Genomic DNA, 17,380 nt, shown 5'->3' with positions numbered 1-17,380 from the left:
TTCCTCTCCTGGTTTCGTGCATTCCTCAAATCATTTTGTTGTCGGGATTTTTCACCGTTAAAGTTCATCTGGAGGACAGTGAAGGAGACCGTTCACTCCGTATTACGCACCAACGCTCCTGGTTTCCTCCACAGACTGAGGCAAACTTTTTGTGGAGGTGAGTAACACTCCGCTTTGTCTGACACTGGCTCGATTATTTAAATGTTAGAAATTTAAACAGAAAGCCCATAAATAGGGCAGTGACGCATTCTTAATGTCGTGGCGCAGTGGATTTGAAAGGTGTGAGACTTTCTACACCTGCATGTACCCTGTCTACACCTATCGATACCCCGTTTACACCTGTCTGTACCCTGTCTGTACCCTGTCTACACCTATATGCATCGTGTTTATATCTGCATGAACCCTGACAATATCTGTATGAACCCTGTCTAAACCTGTCTGTACCCTGTCTATACCCATATGTACCCTATCTGTACCTGCATATACCTTGTCTACACCTGTCTGTACCCTGTCTGTACCTGCATGTACTTCTCTGTCTGTAGTCATATATACCCGGTCTATATCTGTAGTTACCCTGTCTGTGCCTGTACACACCTTGTCTGTACCTGCATTTATTCTGTCTGTACCTGCATGTACCCTGTCTACACCTGTCTGTACCCTGTCTGTACCTGCATGTAGCCTGTCTACACCTGTCTGTACCCTGTCTGTACCTGCATGTAGCCTGTCTACACCTGTCTGTACCCTGTCTGTACCTGCATGTAGCCTGTCTATACTTTTCTGTCTGTACCCAGATGTGCCCGGTCTGTATCTGAATGTATTTTGTCTGTACTTGTATGCGCCCTATCTACACCTATGTATACCCCGTCTATACCTGTATGTACCCCATCTGTACCCTATCTACACTTGTCTTGACACTGTTTGTACTTTTATGTACCCTGTCTGTACCTGTATGTACCCTGTCTGTACCTGTATGTACCCTGTCTGTACCTTTATGTTCTCTGTCTGTACCTGTATGTACCCTGTCTGTACCTTTATGTTCTCTGTCTGTACCTGTATGTACCCTGTCTGTACCTTTATGTTCTCTGTCTGTACCTGTATGTACCCTGTCTGTACCTTTATGTTCTCTGTCTGTACCTGTATGTACCCTGTCTGTATAGGCTTTGAATGTACCCTCTGTGTGAACCCTTATGCATGTTGTCTATAACTGCAGCCGTTCTGTACTGATAAAGGAAAAGATCTATTGCATTATTATTATCTATTGCCACAATTCTTTCTGTATTGTCACACAAAAGGTTATTCTTGTGTACCTCCTCTGGTCTTTTATGTTCACTCAAACTTAAGGATAAACAAATAGTTAGTTATTGTAAGTTACATTCGTTATTTTAGTTAAGGATATGGTGATTCACTTGTAAATCCCATAATAACCTGACAGAGCAGTGAAAATAAATCAGATGTGTCTGTGAAGTGACTTTGTTTTAAGATGAGTAAAGGACAAAATGTTCCCCTCATTCCACACAGCCTTGTCAGTTTATTTCATCATCATCCCAACAACCCCCCAGGCCCCCCTCCCCCACGCAGCCCACACGCTTTTCTTACTCTCCCTGCCCTTTTCCCCCTCCTCTCATTCTCCCCCGACCACATCTGCTTTTCATCTGGCAGCATTCCTGTCTTTCCTAAGAGGATTTGGACATGTGGTTTTGATGAACACACTTGTACACATTCTCTCTCTCTGTTGCTTTTTTTTGTGTCTTTCACTACCTCATTTTGCACCTCTATTTCTCAATCCCCTCCTCCTGTCCAAACAAATACGCTGCAGAAACACACAGGAACATACTTGCTCAAACAAAGCACACCTGCTACTTCACTGGCATCCCACTGTCCTTTGCTCTCTCCAGTGGTGTGTCCCATGATCATGTGACCTGTCTCTGTTGTTCTTTGGGTTTCCTCATGTCTTTTCTTTCGTAATCTGTTTCTCTCTGATTTCAAGGTAAAATTTTTCTTCATGCAGTAACAATCACAGAAAACCAATGTCCTTGAGCTGTAAAATGCAGTTTTAGGTTAACATTTACACAAGTGCCCAGTGTGGTTACATGTACTCTACTGTTTAAATCGAACCACTGCACAGGAGGTTGCACTGTCAAATCCATGCCCACATCATGAAGTAGTTCTAATACATGACAAATATCCCTAAAACACAGTGCTGTGTTCAGACTTGATGTTGTAGGAGCTTGGGAACATGACAGTATCAGTCAGTGTATCCCCCCACACCCCGCAACATAAGGCAGCGCTTCAACCACTGTGGTGTAGTGAAGCCCTCAGTGCTGTGCTCACTCTCCTGCTCTCTGCTCTAACCCTCTGAGGCTATTTTCTCCATTTCTACATTATTTCTGAAATTCACCTCTTTCTTTGCTGTTCTCACCTGTGAACTGATTCACCTGGTAACATGAAGATGCTCTTTAATTGAATAGTTTTATCATATATTATTATTATTATCACCATATAACATAATTTACCCCTCACATTCTAAAATGTAACACATTTACGCGGAGACATTTTAACTGACTAATTTTGTACTATTATCTGAGAACATCTTTACACAGTGATTTTACTTCTACTGCAGTGTAAAATATCTTTTCAGTAACAGTAGTTAGTGATGTGCTGCAGTCAGTGTGGCGTCTCATCTCCAGTCTCTGGAGTTTCTGTTACTGCTAGAGTTTATTTATGCTCTGTCTGAACAGTTAATGTTGCTGTTTTCTTCATCACAGTGTCTAACTACCTGCTGTACATTTAAACTTACACTAGTTCTGCTGCTGCAACCAGTTTGTTTACATGCAATTCAGATCAGCTAGTTACTTTAGCTTCCCCCCACCCCCACCCCGTAGTTGTTGTACCTTCAGTGTAGAGGATTGTGATGTTTATCTGCTGTCTTACTGCGCTCATTAACCGGAGCTGCTCTAGTCTGTGTCTGTCTGTTTACACTCTTTACATGTGACCAATCAGATGGTGTTGTGGTTGGGACACTGCGATATGTCTTTTTTTTACAAAAACAAATTGCTGAAGTGCAAGTTCTGTCACAAAACAATGTTGTTACATGCCGTTGGGCATTTTTAAGTGGTTATATGGAAATTCTGGAGCTTTGTTAGTGGGTACACGGTGTTAACCTGTGTATCACGTAGACTACACCACTGATATGGTCTGCATAGCATGCTGTAAAATAGCTGGTAGCACTAGCCTACCAAGCACGTTTGGGTGGAGTCCATCAGCCCTAAAGATGGAAAAATGCACAATTTGATGGATTGACAAATTTTCAAAGAAATCTATATTGTGAGCTCTGCAGATGGACTGGAGCCAGCTGTGCAGGATTTTGCTAAAACACCCCTCCCACATGGGCCAGAGTGGGGATAGGACTGTAAATAACTACACTTCCCACAAGTACTTAACAATCTGAAAAGGTAATTGAAATCCTTTTTGGTCAGCTCAGACTGTTGACGAGCAGCATCGCTTGTCCCAATGTGAATTATCATGTGGTTGGTAAAGGAGGGGACTGAGCACAGAAGTGTATACAAATGTCAAGGAAGCCGACACTGCTTCAGCTCTACCACCACTTGGCAGATCAGATCATAATCTGTTTTTTCTTCAGCCTTCTTACAAGCCCTGTGTACTGAGGCAGGCTGCAACCATCACCACCAGTGAGTGTCTAAAACACTGTTTTGAGTGTGCAGATGGGAATGTACTGTTGGAGTCACAGGAAAATGATAAAAGCAAGGACCCTGACCTTGATAGAATGGTTGAAAGTACCACGGAATATATTTTGTATGGACACTGTAATACCAGCAAGGACTGTACACTGCTTTCCAAACAACTAACCCTGGATCTACAGTAACATCAAGACCCTCCTCAACCAGAAAAAGGAGGCCTTCAGTGATGGAGACACGGAGAAGATCAGGTGTGTGCAATTTGAGCTGAAGAAGAGATTAAAGCAGGTGAAGGAGGACTACAAAAAGAAAGTAGAGAGGAAGCTGCAGCACAACAACACCAGAGAGGTGTGGAAGGGGATGAGGACCATCACTGGCTATAAAGAGAAGAACAGACAGGCAACATCAGGTGATGTGGACAAGGCCAATGAGTTCAACTTGTTCTACAACAGGTCTGACACAGCCTCACCTGTCTTCTCCCCCACTTATCAGCTGCAGCTTCTCCCACAGCATCTCCTCCGCAACCTGACACTGCAGCTGCAACTCCCTCCATACTGGGGTCAGGGCTCCTGTCCTTTACAGCAGAGGAGGTGAGGGTGGAGCTCAAGAAGCTAGGCCCTGGAAAAGCAACAGGGCTGGATGGTTTGTGTCCGAGGCTGTTAAAGGACTGTGCAGCCCAGCTTGCTTAGCCTCTCCGGAGGATCTTTAACTTAAGCCTCCAAACAGGGAGGGTCCTGGTTCTGTGGAAAACATCATGTCTTGTTCCGGTACCTAAAGTAGGACGACCGGCTGAGATAAATGACTATAGACCGGTGGCCCTCACATCACACATCATGAAGACCCTGGAGCGGCTGCGTGTCCACCTTCTGAAGCCACAAGTTGAATATGTACTAGACCCCCAACAGTTCGCCTATAAAGAACATATTGGAGTGGATGATGCCGTCCTTTACATGCTCCACTGAGCCCATTCTTACTATGTGTCATAGCCTTCTATGCCTCGGCCTCACTCTCCACTCTTCCACACCTCCTAATGAGCCTCACTATCCTCACCTGTTGCCCCCAGCTGCATTCTATCTCCATTCAGGCCAGTATATATACATCCCTGGTTCACTCGCTCTTTGCCAGATTGTTCTCAGTATCATGCTAGACTGTCCAGCGTTCATCTCCGGACTGACTTCCCGTTATCAACCCTGCTTGTCCCTGACCATCCTGCCTCGTCTTTGCCCCGGTAAATGCCTCAACCTTCTGTCCCTGACCACGAGTTCTGCCTGTACGCTTCCTCGTCCCCGTCTGCCTGTCCCTGTGGCAGTTTGGCGTTCTCCAGCCCCAACGGCGCAACATGAGTGCTTCCCTGCTGGTTTCCCGATCCTTCGTCTGACTCCAATTACCCGCCTGCCTGCTCCTTCTTGGTTCGTCTGCCCCGCTGACTGCATACCTGGTTCTGATCCTCCTGCACCCTCGACTACATCTCCAGCCTGCTCCCTAGCGGTGCAGTTGCCTTCCTACCAACTCGTCCCTGTGTGTGTGAGCCTCCCCAACCGGCTCCACTCACCTACTCCGCAACACTGCATCTCCAGCCCCGGACCCCTTCCTCTATCCCCAATACCCACCTGTGTGCAATATCTCTGCTGGTTCATCAATAAAAGTCATTACCAACTATTCACCTGTTTGGTTGTGCTGCAATTGGGTCCTACCACACCCCGTTATAACATGAGGATTATGCTGTTTGATTTCTCAAGTGCATTTAACACCATCCAACCCCCCCATTCTTAAAGACAAGCTGGAAGGGATGGGGGTGGATCCCTGCTTCACGTCCTGGATTGACCACAGTACGTCAGGCTGGGTAACTGTGTCTCAGGGACAGTGATGAGCAGCACTGGAGCTCCACAGAGGGACTGTTCTGGTTCCGTTTCTGTTCACCCTGTATACGGCCGACTTTAAATACAACTTTGAGTCCTGCCGCATCCAGAAATACTCAGATGACACGGCTATTGTCAGGAATGGGCAGGAAGAGGAGTACAGGGATCTGGCAATGGCCTTCAGTGGATGGAACGGCAAGAACTGCCTCCTTCTTAACACCTCCAAGACCAAGGAGATGGTCATGGACTGTCGGAGGTCTAGGCCCACCCTTCAGACAGTCAACATTTGAGGTGAGGACATTGAGGTGGTTCACACTTATAAATACCTAGGTGTGCAACTGGACAGTAAACTGGACTGGTCCCTGAACACGGATGCCATCTACCAGAAGGGGCAGAGCCGGCTCTTTCCTCAAGAAGCTCAGGTCCTTTGACGTTTGCAGTGAAATGCTGCACATGTTTTATCAGCCAGTGGTGGCCAATGTACTTTTTTTATGCTGCAGTCTGCTGGGGCAACAGTATGTCAGACACGAACACAAGGAGACTAGATAAGCTGGTCAAAAAGGCTGGGTCTGTGCTTGGCAGGAGTCTTGACTTACTCAGGACTGTTGTGGATAGACGCATGTAATGTAAGATAGAGGCCATCTTGGACGATACCAGCCATCCTCTCCACAACATTCTGGCAGGACAGAGAAGCAGCTACGGCAAATGTCTCATCTCACTGCGCTGCAGAACAGAGGTTCAGGAGATCCTTTGTTCCCACTGCCATCCGGCTATACAACACGTCAGCCAAAGGAAGTGGACTAATGTAATTAGTGCCACGGGTGCTCAGCTCCGAGGCACTCCTCTACAGCTAGAATAGCTGAGAGAGTGTCTTTTTTGACATATTTTTAAAATCTAATGTCAGTTACTGTTACAGGTCTATTATACACTGGTAACACATTTTGTACCCTCTGGGGTTCCTTGCGTCCAAAAAAGGACACACAAAGAAAATGCTATAAAATCATCATATATAAATATTTTTTTCTGCTTTTTTTTTGCATACATCTCTTAAACCACTTCAGTTCTGCTCAAACCTACCAAATGTTTATTAGTTTTCAGGATTTTAACCCTTTAAATGCCAGTTTGAAGACATGTTGCCTCTTGTTTTATTAAAAAAAACAGGACAGAATATGAGATATTTCCCACATAATACATGATGGAGGGATGTGACATTGTTTTATATCAGATTCTTTTATATCAAGACATTTCTCAAAAGCAGAATATGATCAGGGTGACTTTTGAACACTGGAAATAAATCATGTACTCATCCCACCAGTAGCCCCCGTGGCACTCAAAATTTCCCTGGAATTTTCGAGTTATTATTATTATTATTATTATTATTAACAATGAGGTAATGGACACTTTAAGCGGTGAGTGCGGTGAGCCGCTTGGACAAAGCGGCTTGATAAGCCCCTGGTCATGGTTGTGAAGCTGCTTTCCCGGAGACTGGAGAGCGGACCGGGGAGTGGTGTTCTCTGCTGAGTCATGGACTCAGACTCAGAGAAACTCATAGGAGATCAGGTAGAGTTTGAAAAGGAAGTGACATTACTGAAGAGCCAAAAGGTCATACACAGGATGTCAGTCTGATTATGGAAAACAATAGCAGGTCGGGGGGTGGGTAAAAGTCACAAACCAAAAGCCTAGCTACGCTGAGATCTGTCAAGGAACAGGCAAACAGGAGTACATAAACAGGTTGGATTGACAGGAACAGCAGGGGCAGGTAAGTTGATTGGAAACAGGTCTCGATGATCAAGGGGTGGGAGACAAGAGGTAAGTATTTCAAAATAAAACAGGGAACCAGATGCAGATATCCAGTAGCTTAAAGCTAACGAGCTTACATGAAACGAACAGTTCACAGACAAGCTGAACAAGCTGAAACTGTAACTGTATTGCTCCTATAAACTTAAAGACTGAGTCCGCAGCAGCGCCGCTAGTGGTCGGTCCCCAAAACAACCGGTCCTTCATCTCCTCAGAGCAGTGTGTGTACTGTAGACCTCTCTATCCTCTGCTACAACACTACAGGGGTTCATGTATATTCCTTCTGTGGATGACAGGATGGGTGTGTTTTTCAGGATTAGGATGTAGTCTGGAAACAACAATGTGCTTTTACTATGTACAGTAAAAACTGATTCTAGTGTGGTATGAGCTCAGTTTGATTTGTGGAAAACATCTGTTGTGTCTGACTTCAGTTTCCTGTTTTGCAGTAAAATGCCTTCTGAGGAGGTGTGGTCAGCAGGTGAACCCAGGTTACATCGCCTCTCCACCTGGTTTGACCCTGAAACTGCTGGGGTGAGATCAGGATACTGCTCTGTTCTGGCTGGACTCAATGTTATACGAATGTAAAGTCTAACTTCAGATGGTTTATGATTGAGGGGGTGTGATGGCAGATCTGTGTGTGTGTGTGTGTAGGTGGTGACCATCCTGCTGGGGCTATTCCAGGTGGTGCTGTCCGTCCCGCTCGCTTACGCCGATCTCACTTTGCCAAAACTCTTCATACTGCCGCTTGTCTTAGGAATTCTAGTATGTACTTTGTGATTCTTATTCTGGCTGTTTATATAGGCTACATATATATATATGATGTATATGTATATTTTATATCAGATGAAACACTTCCCAGAATAGAAAAAGCATTTCATCATCTGTCAGTCATCATACAGTCTCAGTGTCAATGAATCAAAACATTTGTGCTTTTAGAGCTCCCCCAACTGGTGAGTGAAAGCAACAACATTCAACTATCAGCTCAGACACTTGCATACAGAAACTAATGGAAACTGACGGAAAATAACCTCCTGCTAACACGCTGACTGAAGAGAGAGTGTGTGATAATGACTGTAATAAAAACACTTTATTGTGTTGTAGGTTTCATTTTAAATGGATAAACTCATCAGTCTAGTCTCAATAATACATCATGACAAAGTGAAAACATGTTTTTAGAGATATTTACAAATTTATTACAAATTAAAAACTGAAATCTCTCATTTACAAAAGTCCCCACTGTGGTTCCAAACTGTGGCCAGCTGCTTCATACTTGCCTTATAATCACTGAGATGAGTCTAGACCCTGACTGGAGTCCACCTGTGGTGAACTGAGCTGATGGGACAGGGTCTAGAAAGCGCACACCTGTGTATAAAGTCCCACAGTTCACTTGAAGCCCAGTGGACTCTCTGGAGACCTCTGTAATCAAACTGTGGTGAGACAGAAAATCAGAGCACAAAGCTCTGAAGAGCAACCAGGAGAGAAGGACCTGGGTCAGAGAGGTGCTTCAGAAGTCTCTGCAGAGATGGAGAAGCTGCTGGAAGGATGAGCATCTCAGCAGCTTTTCACCAGTCAGGATTTTATGGTAGAGAGACAGAGACACCGAGAGGACAAGACATGAGACCGACAGACTTTAAAGACTCTGAGAGCAGGAGGAGCAAGCCTCTCTGAGCTCCAAACACCAGGTCCTGCTCTTCACCTGGATAACACCATCCCTACAATGAAGCATGAGGGGGCAGCATCATGCTGAGTGGTGGGGTCTCAGCAGCAGGAACAGGGTGACTGGTCAGGACTGATGAAGGATGACAAAAATACAGAAGAAAACCTGATCCAGAGTCCAGGAGACCTGAGACTGGAGGACGGTTCACCCGAAGCAAACAGCCAAGACAACACTGGAGAGTCTTCAGGACCAGTCCCTAACTGTCCCTGAGTGTCCCAGCCAAAGTCCAGACCTAAACGCCATAGACCATAGTGGGTCCAATCACTGGCCCACCGGATTATTTTGATATGATTTTTTTTTATTTAGCAAAATAGATCTCCGTCTGAGCAGCATCAGTTAGAATCACTTCTCTTTAGCGATTTTGCCTGGAAAACAAAAGCGCGAGAAAGTCAATTTTTTTTTAATTTTGTTTTTGTTGCAGCAATGCTGTATTTCAAGCTATTGTGAGCTTTTATTCTGAAAAGACAGTGGCATACGATGTGTGATATGAAGAGAATAACAGAGTTCAGTAAATCAGTCAGTCAGACATATAATATGTGACTGTGGGTAGACGAGCTCACAAACATCAGGGAGAAGCAGCGGAAAAATAGGAATCACAACTTCCTGTCAGGACTTTCAGAATAAAATCAGAGTGGAAGGAGAGCGCCCAAACTGTCCAGATCCAGGTTCAGAGCTTGTAGAGACTCACCTGTCAAGACTGAAGCTGGAGCTGCTGCTGAAGGGGTTTCGACAAAGAACTGGATTAAGCATTAAATATTTCTAAAAATGTGTTTTCACTATGTCATTGAGGATTATTGAGAGCAGACTGATTAACAGAAATGTCAGTTTTATCCATTTATAATGAAACCTACAACACCATGAAGTGACAGGGTTAGAATACTTTCTGAAGCCACTGTTGTATGGACTGACAGAAATATGAATTTGTCCTTTAAAGAGATGAACTAACACAGTCACACGAAAAAACGAATGTATTTCAATCTGCAAAGTGTGTGTGTGCGTGTGTGTGTGCTGCAGATTGTGGCAGGAGGATCATTCACCATGGCCAATGAGAGGAGCCCCAGCAGACACCTGGTCAGTTCACATGATAACCTGAACCAAAGGCTCATGGGATATTTTCAGTGATTTCCATTCTAACAACAAACATGTAGTCTCAGTTATTCCTTCACACCTCAGAGAAGTTTAAACTCCAGTGTTACATGATGTCATCTAAGAAAATGTCTAACAATAAACTATGTCAGTTAGCTCAATGCCATTTCACCCCTTGCCCCTACCACCCTAGGGTGAGAGGAAGGGCTAACTGGTCCTTCAAACGAAGATTTTTCAGGGGCACACTTGGACACAATGGAGTGTTATGAGATATTTCCCAGAATGCCTTGCGAAGTACCAGCAAGATGGCTGCGGAACCAGCCCAAGCAGCCAAAAAAACTCACAAATGTAATTTTCTCCGTTACAGCAACCATTGTCTTAGTTTAATGTTGTTTCAATGAATTATGGTCCTCTTCTTCATAAAAGCCACAAAAAAAAATCACTAGTAGTATGCTGATGTCTCAGTAGCTATCGTTAATGTTACAATTTTATTACTGATTTTCTGCATGATAATCCTGCATTTTGGCATTTGCATTGGCACTCCCACCCCATCTCATGGCATATGACGTCCTAAATTTAACTAATGTCCAGCAGCGAGTTTGCTGAACTTTACCTCTCCCATATCAATGCAGACTGTCAGGGCTGCCTACACAGCATTGCTAATAATAGCCTGGTAATATACCAGTATTTTTTTTTCTTTTTAAATTGATCGATTGGAGTTGTGAAAGAATCACGTTTGTCCATGATTTTCACATTTTGACAGCATGTTGAATCTCTGGTAAAAACACATCGTGTCTGCCTATGTAAAAGCCATCAGACACTACCGATGATGTATTGCGTTCTTAAAGGGGTGTCCCATTTCGTAGGGGTAGATTTCAACCACTACACATTGTAACTCAGTTCCAAAGGTCAAGGGGCAAGGGGTAAAAATGAGAAATGGGACTGGACCAATATGTTCATACTCTTAGTTTCTTGGAGGCAGTGTGATGAGTTATGTATGATGAGTTGTCATCAGTGAGCTGTTTGTCTGATGGCGCTTCACTGTCTCCCCCCCCCCCCCACACACACACACACACACACACCCCACCACCACACACACACACACACACACACACACACACACACACACACACACAGCTTCAGGGTTGTGCCTGCAGTAATGTGGTTGGCCTGTTGGGGGCGCTGCTGGCCTTCTGTCTCTACTGCTACAGCCTCAACACTGTGAAGAATGAAGAGACATGCACAACTCCCATTGAAGATGAGTACAGACGATCGTATTACAGGTGTCCCGGGGAATTGCTGATGGTCAGTCATCTAACTTAGATCTCTTCTTCTCTTTTCCTTTCTTTTTTCTCTTTCTCTCTTTTCTTTTTCTCTGTTCTCTGTTTTTGTTCTTCTCCTTTTTTGACTTTTCCTTCTGAAACATGATGTAATTGACAAGGAGAAAATGTGGTCATGTGATTATATTGTATCTTATTGTGAAGTATTTTAACGCAGCCTTGGCTGTACATGTTATTGTATGTGGTTCTGGTTCTTGCGATATATTTGTCCCTACACATATACACATTAAATTAATGAAGTATTCACACTGTGTGTGTGTGTGTGTGTGTGTGCGTGTGCGTGTGTGTTTAATGTGTATGATGTGTGTGTGATGTTTGTTTTATGTGTATAATGTGTGTGTGTATATGATGTGTCTGATGTGTTTGATTTGTGTATGATGTGTATAATGTGTGTTTGTGTATATGATGTGTGTGTGATGTGTGTATGATGTGTGCGTGGTGTGATGTGTTTCCTGTCTCCTGCAGGTCTACTGCTGGAGTGTGACTCTGCTGCTGCTGCTGTACGACACCGGGGCCATGGTGCTGCACTGTCTCCTGTCTGTCTCCGCCCTCAAAGCACTCAAAACACACTAACACACACACACACACACACACACACACACACACTGACATCATGAAGTGTAATAACAGATAAGTTCTTCGTCAGCACATAGACGAGACACAACTATATGAATTAAATAGTAAAAAATATAAGTGATGAAATATTTTAATCATTAATATTTTGACATTTCTGATTGACTGGATTTTTTCCAATAATGGTTGTTAACCAACAACCAAACGAACTTTAAAGAATGGATTGTGTTGCGTGATCAGTGAGGTGTAAGTGAAATGATACAATACACATGTATATTGACATATGTTTGCAGATGTCAGCGTATTGCAGATATATTGGTATTGATATATCAGCTGATAAGTCACAGAACATGCCAAACCAGGTGTGAGGTCCTTGAGAAACAGCGTCCATCAGTTTGTCCACTGATTTTTACACTGTAAAACCTCCCATATATATGTCTGGTGCACTATTAAAAAATAAACAGTTCTCAAATCTACGGGATCCATACCAAGATTGTTTGTTTATGTTATGATGTTTTTATATTTCAAATGGCTGTGGGACAATATATTTTAAATAAAATAACAATAATAGTATTGGCCTTAAAATCCAGTATCAGTTGTGCCACATCAGACATGATGCTGAAACCAGGAGACCGCTATCATGTCTGTAGCTGTAAATATGGAGCAGGAATCAGGAGACAGTTAGCTTAGCTTAGCTTTGCATGAAGAAACAGCAACCTACCATCACCTCTAAGGCTCAATGAACACATTAAACCCTAAAACCACAGACATGGGAGCAGGAGCACACCTCTGAGCACACCGCTGACCAGTTTCCCAAACTATTCCTGTCAGAAACAGAGAAGGCTCACCCAGTGGTGCCGGCAGGACTATATTTCATAGTACACATATGAAAGCCCATCTGCTGCCTCTAAGTTTCACACACATGCTCAGTGGATACTCATCGGACGAGTGAGCGAGCAAGAGAGAGACAGAGACAGATTGATTTGTGTTTTTAGTGCTAAAGTTAAGACACACCACCATAAAACTGTGATGAGCCTCCACAGGCATTTCAAAGACCAACAACAGCCTGAAAAACAGCAGCAGCAGCTGAATAACAGGCTACAATAAACTGTTATAAACTAGATTAAATATCCCATAGAAACGTGCAGCATCAGTAGACATGAGCAATATATTCCCTGATTCAACATAATCATAAGAACATGTTGTCTAACTTACTACTAAACATAGTAATGACAATACATAACAACAGACCAAACCAAGCTAGTACAATAAACAATCAAAAACCACATGAGAGAATAAAATGAAACAGTATTCCTACTGTTTGAAGTTCATTCTGCATCTGAACGTTACATCAAACTCTTAGAGGGACCTCCACACCAATTCAATATGATGATGATGTTCATCAGTGCTCCACACCTGCAGCGTCAAAGCACCAGACTTCTCCTTTATCTCCGGCTCTCCTCTTCAATCTAGACTCAGAGTGTCAGTGAGTGGATGCAGCTAAAAATAAGACAGGATCTCCTGTTGTCACCATTTTATTATTAAGATATAATGTTAAAAAACAAACAAAATCACATGTCTAGTGAAAATGACTCGATGGGAAAGTCTGTCAGTATGGTCAGGAAGCACCTGAAGACTCTTCTCATTCACCTGGACTTTTATTTTGGAAAACTTTGCTTCAAGGGTTCCAGCAGAAATTAGATGAAAGGTTTCCCAGCTGACATCCAAACACATGATGAACATGGTTAGATAGTGGGCCCACATGATGTATGTTTACACCTTTAATAAATATAATGTTTTAAAGGACAGGAGAGGGACGCTTGTTTATCACCTACTGATAAACAGACCACAGGAGTAGAACTTGGAAAATGTGTTTTTAATATCACTGTCTTTAAACTCAGTCTCCTGATCTGGGATTCACATACTTAGAGACAATTTTTTACAACTGCTTTTCTAAACTAGGTTGGATTTTTTCAAAACTCTTCACACAAACCCAAAAACTACTCATGTCATATCTGCTGCAGAATGAAACACTGCATTTAGAATATCATAAACACATCTCAAAATCAAGTATTTGCATGCTGAGGTAGACATTAGATATAGCTGTTCATCCCTGTTCTCATGTCTGAAAAAGCCACTGTAAACCGACTTGTGTTGGGTTGGACCCTCAGTCCAGCCTCTGTCATATTAACTGTGGTTGATGACATCGTCAGTGAGTCGCTCCTTAAAGAGTGTTTGCATCCATTGTTCATAACAGGTGCTGCCCCTCTGACCTTTGGCCTTTGATAGGACTATTCTAAAGCAGTGATTGGTTTGTAATCAGTTAAATAATTAAGGTGAGGAGTGGGTGTGTCACATTGGTGATGTGCAGCATTTTGATTGGTTGTGTTCGGAAAAGGCAAGCAAGTTACTTCCTGTTAGGTTTTTGTGCCTCAGGTACTGTGTGTCATGGCTGAGAATTAACTCATGGTTTGCTTCTTTGAGTGGCAGGTTGAAGAAAATTTGTGATATATCATTTTTTTGTGTGTTCTTAAAAAAAACTGTAACATGGAATCTAGACTTACATGTAAAACACCTGTCTCAGAGTTAACCTGTTCAGGGAGGGGGTAAGATGTGACAAAAAGAGTGACTCAAACAGAATCTATCAGCAAACCTGCTCTTTGAGAATCTGTGCATGTTGTTTTATCCACAGGGCACACACACACCACTGGTCAAAGTTTTAGAACATACCTGTTTCTAAAGAAACACCAGGAACTGAATTCCCCTGTAGATGTCTTTTTCAGGGATGAATAAGCTGGTGAACGTCCGTCTGTCCTGCAGCAGTGGGAGTAAATGAAACACTTCCTCTTTACAAACGGTGTCACTACACCCTCTGATAATCACCATGACAAAACTTCTGCAGGAAGTAGGACTGTATACTGCTGTCAGAGTGGAGGGAGACAGAGCAGGAACAAAAGAAAACAGATTGGTTGGTCAGAGCTTCATCCTACAGCAACATGATGAAGATCAGCACAGTCTCCAGATCTGAACCCCATGGAACTGGTCTGGGAAGAACTGGACTCAAGCTGACAGTGACACACATTAGTGGACCAACTTGCTGAACAATGTCTGATCTCCACTGTAGAAAGAACAACAGAGAGAGTTTAGCTGGAGGAATCAGACATCTAGATTCAGTGATCAACTGCAGTGGTGTGGGCAGCCAAACAAGGAGTTTCATGAGTGTCACACCTGGATACTACAACTGTACTGAGAGTCTGTCAGTGAATAAACAGACTTCATATGACAGGATCATATACTCATCCGGCTCTTTATCAGGCGTAGGTCTAAATCCTCCATTCTAATACTTGGTGGTTGTTTGTCTTCAGCTCAACCTGCTGCTGTTATCGTTATTTTCTTATTAGTTTGTCTCTATTCTAATATTTTGATCTAAATGTTGATTGTCATCTGTGTATGTGTGTTTGGACTTCCTCCAGGACGATGATCTGTTGTAGTTTGGTAGACTGAAGGCTAAAACCAACTTGCATGTTTTCACCAGCAGCTGATAAATTTGTGTCCTGTAAAATTGTGTTAATTTATGTGATGGGCCAAAAGCCTCAAAACCACAAATTCTAATTCACTAAACAAACCATCAATACTTATATACTTATATATGTTACATACATTTCTGCTGCCAGGACCAAACACAACTACACCTGCTGATATTACTAACAGTCAAATGTGGAGCTTTGTAAACTGTAATTAACAGCTTTATTAATGGTTAAGACATTTATCATTAATGTAAATCAGCTGAGAATGGCTCCAGCCCCCGGCAACCTTCTAAGGATAAGTGGTATAGCTAATGGATGGATGGACGTCTTTAATGCTTCAGTTATGTCATTAATGAGAACAACATCTGAGTTGCCAGGTTGTGGCAAATCCTCCTCCAGCAGACACTGTTTGTGTTTAGACCACTGCAATGAACTGTCCTCTGGACCAGGCTCCATTACTAATTATCAACACTTACAAACACAGATAGGTGAGACCAGGGCATCTTGTCACACTGATCATATCTCCACAACTAGAGGGTGTTATCCAAAAAAACAACAGTTGCATGTTCCTCTAAGTGTTCTGAAGTCATTTTGCTCTTGACATATGGTCTGCATCACTGAGCTGAGAACAATTTTCAAATATTCAAACCTAAAAGTAAAAAACTCTAAATCGCACTTTTTATGTCATTAAACTTGGATACATAAGTGTGTTTAATAATATTATTTTTGCACATGATAAAGGAGAGAAAAGGTTTATTTTGATTCCTAAACCAAAGTCCTGGACTAAAGCTAGCAACAGCACACGTCACTCTCACTACTTCATGTTGCTGTCTGCTGTTGGCTTCACAGGCACACCTTCTTCACCTGATATTGATTTAAACTAGTCGAGGTGTGCTGACGTAAGCACCCATAATATTTAGTTTGAAAAGAAGAGATTTTTGGCAGATATTGTTAAATAGGGGCACAGTGTGACTGCGGATATCCTCTATAATGGTTAAAAGGCATTTTTCATTTCAGCTGGATTTTTAACAGTTAAATATGATAAAATGGTTGAAATATACAGGAGGATGCATGAGAAGCCTTTGATTCAAAGAAATATATATAATCATGAACATCTTTTTGTAGGAATTTTCAAACAAAATTAAGAAAAGGAAGGAAGGACAAAGGGAAGAGTTAAGGTTAAGAGTTTGATGGGTTTGAGGTGTTTCTTCATCTGAAAAATATAGTGTGACAACTGACTGCATAACGGGGCAACTTGTCACACAAGCACATTCTGTACTTAACCATTTATAAGTATATTAAAGTGAGGAGAAAAATCTAAAGAGTGTAAATTTGTGCACAATACTTTATTGTTTAATTTAATAAAGAAAATGGATGACTGTGATATACTGAGACCAAGGTATTGAGGTGAAAGTGTGACAAGATGCCCTGGTCTCCCATATTATGGTAGAACCCTGTATTAACTTATACATAGAGTCTGACTGGCTGCGGGTCTGTGCGCAAAACCAAAAACACGCCAAGTGTACAAAGAACGATCCAGTAAATGTGAAATGTTGGTGTTTTTATGACATTTCAAAGTGAAGTTTCCACTCTGTTTAAATCTAATGTTTTGGCAATGACTTGTTGGTAAAGCTTTAAAAGTACTGAGGGTTTCACATTTTCTGATAACCCATCAGGCCTGCAGTTAGAAATGTTTGGTATTAATGACAATAATGATAATAATAATAATAATAATAATAATAATAAGGATCTTTATTTTTAAAGCACTTTTCTTAGAAGAAATGTA

General features: G+C 42.5%; 1 protein-coding gene across 1 annotated transcript; it reads left to right on the top strand.

Moving 5' to 3' along the window:
• The first annotated feature begins 6 nt into the window (after positions 1-6).
• si:dkey-9i23.16 (uncharacterized protein LOC571915 homolog) lies at positions 7-12,543 on the top strand. The gene is made up of 6 exons (XM_056372836.1): positions 7-157; positions 7,798-7,882; positions 8,003-8,113; positions 10,083-10,139; positions 11,292-11,459; positions 11,960-12,543. The coding sequence occupies exons 2-6, from the start codon at positions 7,802-7,804 to the stop codon at positions 12,065-12,067; spliced, it is 525 nt and encodes a 174-aa protein (XP_056228811.1). The 5' UTR covers positions 7-157; positions 7,798-7,801; the 3' UTR covers positions 12,068-12,543.
• The last annotated feature ends 4,837 nt before the right edge of the window (positions 12,544-17,380 follow it).

This window comes from Seriola aureovittata, chromosome 3, assembly GCF_021018895.1.
Source record: "Seriola aureovittata isolate HTS-2021-v1 ecotype China chromosome 3, ASM2101889v1, whole genome shotgun sequence".
Taxonomy (NCBI): domain Eukaryota; kingdom Metazoa; phylum Chordata; class Actinopteri; order Carangiformes; family Carangidae; genus Seriola; species Seriola aureovittata.
The sequence above is the reverse complement of the archived record's forward strand: the minus strand, read 5'-3'. Positions and strand labels throughout refer to the sequence as shown.